Source organism: Aegilops tauschii, chromosome 7 (assembly GCF_002575655.3).
Source record: "Aegilops tauschii subsp. strangulata cultivar AL8/78 chromosome 7, Aet v6.0, whole genome shotgun sequence".
NCBI classification, from domain to species: Eukaryota; Viridiplantae; Streptophyta; class Magnoliopsida; order Poales; family Poaceae; genus Aegilops; species Aegilops tauschii.
In genome coordinates, this window is record NC_053041.3 from 37,623,292 (window position 1) to 37,629,083 (window position 5,792).

General features: G+C 44.3%; 1 protein-coding gene across 2 annotated transcripts; it reads right to left on the reverse strand.

Annotated features, from left to right (window-relative positions):
* Positions 1-371: 371 nt before the first annotated feature.
* Positions 372-5,291, reverse strand: LOC109742140 (uncharacterized). Of its 2 annotated transcripts, none has more exons than XM_020301214.4 (7): positions 5,069-5,291; positions 4,885-4,974; positions 4,644-4,798; positions 1,362-1,482; positions 1,140-1,259; positions 989-1,059; positions 372-923 (listed from the first exon to the last, which is right to left on the reverse strand). In XM_020301214.4, exons 1-7 carry the CDS (start codon positions 5,285-5,287, stop codon positions 692-694), a joined length of 1,008 nt encoding a protein of 335 aa, XP_020156803.2. In that variant the 5' UTR covers positions 5,288-5,291; the 3' UTR covers positions 372-691. The 2 variants fall into 2 exon arrangements, with proteins under 2 accessions (XP_020156803.2, XP_020156804.1); XM_020301215.4 differs by having other exon boundaries at positions 4,903-4,974; positions 5,069-5,283.
* Between the last annotated feature and the right edge of the window lie 501 nt (positions 5,292-5,792).

Consider the following 5,792-nt stretch of genomic DNA (forward strand, 5'->3'; position numbering starts at 1 on the left):
CGAGGCTACGACAAGACACAGACATAATGAGCTCAACTAGCTTGCAGTACCAACTCTGGATTATTTTCAGGCAACATACGATGTAGTTGCGGTGTAACAAGACCATTTGCTCCCAAACTTGGACCACCAGTCGTCCTTAATGCCCACATAGTCCATTGATAAGTCAAATGATTTCATGAAATAATATTCATAATCATTAAATTAGCCAGGGATAAATATCTGAAAATGATCCACATATTTGGGGCTCAAATTCAGTTTGTGTCAATAGTTTTTTTGTATTCCACCTTCCAACTATTAATATCCTAATTATTGCTTGGTATGTCCTTGCCACTTTGCAAAACTTCAAATGGTAACAATTCAAATGAAGCTGATTTGGAAGGAAGAAGGACGATGGCATGGACTTTCTTCATTTCCATATAACTTAACTAATCAGCATAAAAGAAAGATCCAGAGCTAAGACTAGTAGGTTACGACAAGTCATCTGACAGGAAAAGAATACCATGACCTTCAGTTCCATAAGTACTGAAGATACAGCCAGACCTCATAGATGAAACAGGCCCAGCAAAATAACCTATATACTACTCCCTCCGTAAACTAATATAAGAGCGTTTAGATCACTATTTTAGTTATCTAAACGCTCTTATATTAGTTTACAGAGGAAGTACAATACATGCTAGGAATCATTTGTCTTTTAATCCTCCTCCTCCGGCTTCACAAAGAATTCGATAAAAGCAATCCGGCTTGGTTGTTGAGCCCCTCCAGCAAAATTATGGTAGGATTGTGTACCTAGCCTTGCAACTGAAACCAAGTGTTGGATTTTGAGCATCCCTCCCCTCCCAATCGTCACTTTACTCCCACGATTCTCCTTCAAGACGCTACTTGGAACATTCGAGGTAGTGGCACGAAGAAACTTGTACTTATACCTTGCAGAGAACTGTATGGTCAGCACAAAGAAGCATGCTGCAGATTTTAGGCGCAAGAGTTTTACCTGTAGGACAGTTCTTGGTCACACTGGAATGCAATTAGAAGATCGGTATTTGCATAGTAGGAGAATTCAATCTGCCAAATGGATTAAGTCGCATTTAGATATGGACACCAACGGAAGCTATCTGAATTGCAGACAGAAATTCATGACACACCTCCAAGTCACCATGCCCTTCGCCTTTAAATATTACTGAAGGGGGGTCTGGATGAAAATGAATCTGAATGCTGGAGCCTGGCCACTCAAGGTCATCAATTGATTCTTTCAGGATGGCAGACTGTCATTTCAAGAGGTGAATCATTAGTTTTGAGGTACTAAAAGTAAGAACTCGTAGCAAGGGAATACTGCCACAAAAGAATGGAGAAAGTATTGCAGGTACCTTAACAGTAAAAGTGACTGGAGTATTCCCTGCATGCTCAAAATGGTAATCCCAGGCGACAGTATCAGGAATTCTGGTTCTGATTTCTGCATGTATACATGCATCTGGAGACCCCACTGACCTGCACTTGTGTTACCAGAATGAAAAGCATGAGCAAAATGATTGACTTGCTTTGATTGAAGTTCAGAAGAGGGATACATATAGCTCTGCTTGTAGCAGTTACAGAACCAGATGTGTACTGAATCGTGCATCATGGGCTAGTACAAGGCTAGGACTAAGTCACAGAATAACTGAACATGACAAGCTAATGTAACAGTACAGCACTGAATCAATGTATACAATTAACAGCCCCCTGCAGTATCAGCCGCCAGAGATGCTGAGACTGGAGCGAAATTCCTGAAAAACAGCAATAGCTCAGTATTCTGCTTCAGTCGATGAACAGGAAACAGTGTGCTGCCTCTTTGAAGACCATGGAATCAAATTATCACCTAAGAATACACAAAATCCAGAAGTAGAGCGCCGAGTTTCAGGGCATCCAGCGCAGTCGGCATCTGAGCATGCTGTCAGAGAGGTAGGAGTGGAAGTGTTGAGATGCAGACCAAGGTTAAGAGTTCCTTTAAGGTATCGAATTATTCGTTTGATAAGGTTGAGGTGAGGTTCGCAAGGATCATGCATAAACAGGCAGGCCTGCTGAACAGAATATGAAATTAGTTAGAGTTCCATATTGCAGGGCACCTGCAAGGCTGCGATAAAAGGTTGGGTCAGAAACAGGGGAGCGGCTAGAATCAAGCTTAGAACCAGTGTCAACTGGAGTGCAAGCAGTATAAAAAGTTGTCATTCCAGCTTTGTCGATGAGTTCAGAAATGTATTGACATTGAGAGAGAAAGAGACCAGAAGTGGATCTGCAAACAGAAATACCAAGGAAATGGTGAAGAGGACCTAGGTCAGTCATGGAGAATTCAGAATTGAGGGAATCAATGACGATGTTGAGAAATGCAGTGAGAACAACATCACCAACGTATAAAAGAAGGTAAGCAGTTTGAGTAGCTGAATGATACATGAGCAGGGAGCTATCAGATTTAGAAGCAGAGAAACCAATTCGCTGGATAAAGGTAGAAAACTGATGGAACCAAGCTCCAGGAGCTTGTTTTAGACCATATAGAGATTTTTTGAAGGAGACAAACATAATGAGGAAAAAAGGGGTTTTCAAAACCTTGAGGCTGTTGACAGCTTACTGTTTCTTGTAAGTATCCATGCAAAAAAGGCATTTTTAACATCAAGTTGGTGAATAGGCTATGAGGACGATACTGCAATGGATAAAACAATTTGAATAGTGCTTGGTTTAACTATTGAAGAGATGGTTTCCTCTAGCCTATACCTGTCTGCTGAGAATAATCTCTACAGCCTCATCTGCCTTTATAGCGTGCAAGCGACCCATCTGCATGATATTTGTGTCTAAAAATCCATTTCCCAAAATCTAAATTAGCAGAGGAGGGCCTAGGAACAAGCACTCATGTTTCATTTTGAAGAAGAGTGTCATATTCAGAACACATAGCATCTTTCCACTTTTTATCATGGAGGGCAGAGTGGTAAGTATTGGGTAGAGGAGAAATAGCATCTGTAGTAGCTACTCCCTCGCTTACGCTTACGCTTACAAAGCCTTTTATCCCAACAAGTTGGGGTAGGCTAGATATGAAACCCTTTCACGAGGACTTCCCAGGAGGTCACCCATCCTAGTACTACTCTCGCCCAAATGGGTTTCATACCCAAAAGACTGGCTAGTTTTTATGTTGGCTCGCCAAGCCTATCACAACCCTTAGATATGAAACCCTTTCACGAGGACTTCCCAGGAGGTCACCCATCCTAGTACTACTCTCGCTCAAATGGGTTTCATACCTATGGGACTGGCTAGGTTTTACATTGGCTCGCCAAGCCTATCACAACCCTCCTCCTTTACCCGGGCTTGGGACCGGCTATGCCTAGAAGACATAGGCGGAGTTAACTGTAGTAGCTACTCCCTCCGTTCACAAATATAAGATGTTTTGGATATTTCAATATAGACTACATACGGACTGAAATGAGTGAACAAACACACTAAAATGTGTCTATATACATCCGATTCACAAAAAAGTTAGAACATCTTATATTTGTAAATGGAGGGAGTAGAAGATTAAGCCGACGTACAGGGATGCCAAAACCATGCTTGGCTCGAGTGGTCATGCGATGAGGATTAGACGGGATGGTAACAGTAATGGCATTGGCAGGAAGAGGTGGTGTGTTGGTAGGGGGGGGGGGGTGTTAAGAATAATAACTAGTGGAGGATGCTGTAGAAGGAGAGGATGTAGATTCAGATGCTGAAGCTGATAAGGGAAGAGATGGTGGAGAAATAGGTGTAGGTGGATTTTGAGGTGAAGAAATAGGTGCAGTAAGGTTGTGTAGTGTAGATAAGGTGTAGGTGCGGAGATATATGTTGGTCGTGATGAGGATGTACTAGGAGTAATGGAGGGTGGTTGCGGAAGCGTTGTAGTGGAGTGGCGAGAGGAGAAAGGAAAGGACGTCTCATAGAAGACAACATGGCGTGAAATAATTACACGGCCGGAGTCCAAGTCCAAACACCTATATCCATGGTGTTCATCTGGATATTGTAAGAACACACATGGAAGAGATCTAGGTGGAAACTTATGAGTGGTAGCTGTGATGTTAGGAAAACAGAGACACCAAATAGTCGTAGGAGCAAAATGATTGACTTGCTTTTATTGAAGTTCAGCAGAGGGATATATATAGGTCTGCTTGTAGCAGTTACAGAACAAGACGTGTACTGAATCGTGCATCGTGGGCTAGTACAGGCTAGGACTAAGTCACAAAATAACTGAACGTGACAAGCTAATGTAACAGTACAGCACTCAGTCAATGAATACGCTTAACACAAAAGTCCGACGAGAATCGGCTGGCAGTTAACCTTTTTATTTGTATCACATTACTCAGTTACATCCATCTCCAGAATTAACTTAAATTTCGAGCTGAACACGAAGCTCGAATGTTTATTTGCTTTTGGCAAGGGTGGGAATGTAGTAAAGTGAATAGCTATTTATATTTTATCCACCACAGTCACAGTATCCAAACACCTAGTGATTCACCAGATCAACTATATAAAGATCACAATTCACAAATGCAACTTATCCGCCACGATTATGCAAACGTCTAATGGGTTACGATATCAATTGACAGCATTACGAAGCAAGGACGAACAAAGGGAACCTAGTAGGCAGAGAAGATGCACACCTGAGGAGAAGCTGCATGTCGGGGCCAGGGTACCGGATCTCGACAGGGGAGGCGAACCCTGGGACGGTAAACATGTTGAGGCAGTCGACGAGGAGCCCCAGGCTGAGGCCGAACCGTGGACGCCCCTCCGCCCCGTAGTCGTACTCGGCAAACAGCTGCAACGGTCAATCCCCACTGAAAATTCAACGGCCGGGCTCGGGGAGGAATAAACGCAAACACCGGGCGGGCGCGCGGCACGAACCTCGGTCTTGAGGTATACCTTGGCCTGGAGGCAGCCGCTCTCCTCCACGGTGACCACGATGCCGTGCTCCGACAGCTCCACCACCGCGCCCTGCGGGACGAGGCAAGGATTTTCGCTTGGGATCGGGCGGCCAGCGTGCGGAGGAGAGGAGAGGAGAGGAGAGGAGAGGGGGGCGGGTGCAGACCTGATGCTTGTTCCAGCGGACGCAGGAGAGGGCGTCGACCATGCCATGCACGCAGTCCACCACGCAGACCAGGCCCGGCGCGTCATCGCCCTGGCCGGACGTCGTCGACGAGCTCATCCCCGTCGCCCTGACCCACGCCTCGCCGCCCGCTGGATTCTGTTCTCCCGCCCTCTTTTTTCCCGCGACGGCGCGAAGCTGCTCCCCCTTCAGCTGGCCCATTCCTAGGGCCAATCCATAACTTTGCGGGAGAGACTATATAATGGGCCAATCCCGCAACCAACCGGCCGTCGCCCGGCCCAGTTACCACGTAGTATCGCCACGATGACGTCATACAGACGCCACGTGTTTCTTTTACTCTTCTTTATTATACTTTGGAAAATACAAAATACATATATATGAAAATAATAATTTAATATTTTTCTAAAAATTGTACATTGCGCATTAAAAAAAGTAAATGCAGTGTAAAAAATGTTCGCTCTACTTTTAAAAATTGTTTCTACCATTTAAAAAATGTTCATACGTTTCACAGATGTCTACGTGACATTTTCTGAAAAATCTATATCTCTACTTCTATATCTATATCTGTATCTATACCTACTATTAAAGGAAGGTAATATTCTTGGTTTCGTCCAGCTTGCTTTGGTCCCGCTTCAATTAATTTCACGTACCCTATCTTGTTTCGTTACTTGTCACCCGTTTTGGCCCAACGAAAGAAGTCCACCTG

Bases quoted from the DNA above. Each gene is read 5' to 3' on its own strand.
- LOC109742140 (XM_020301214.4), bottom strand. From the start codon at position 5,287: ATGGGCCAGCTGAAGGGGGAGCAGCTTCGCGCCGTCGCGGGAAAAAAG. The intron at 1,483-4,643 runs GTGTGCATCTTC...ACACAAGTGCAG, and splicing joins GACATGCAGCTTCTCCTCAG to GTCAGTGGGGTCTCCAGATG. The intron at 1,060-1,139 runs GTGTGTCATGAA...TCCATTTGGCAG, and splicing joins AAGGGCATGGTGACTTGGAG to ATTGAATTCTCCTACTATGC.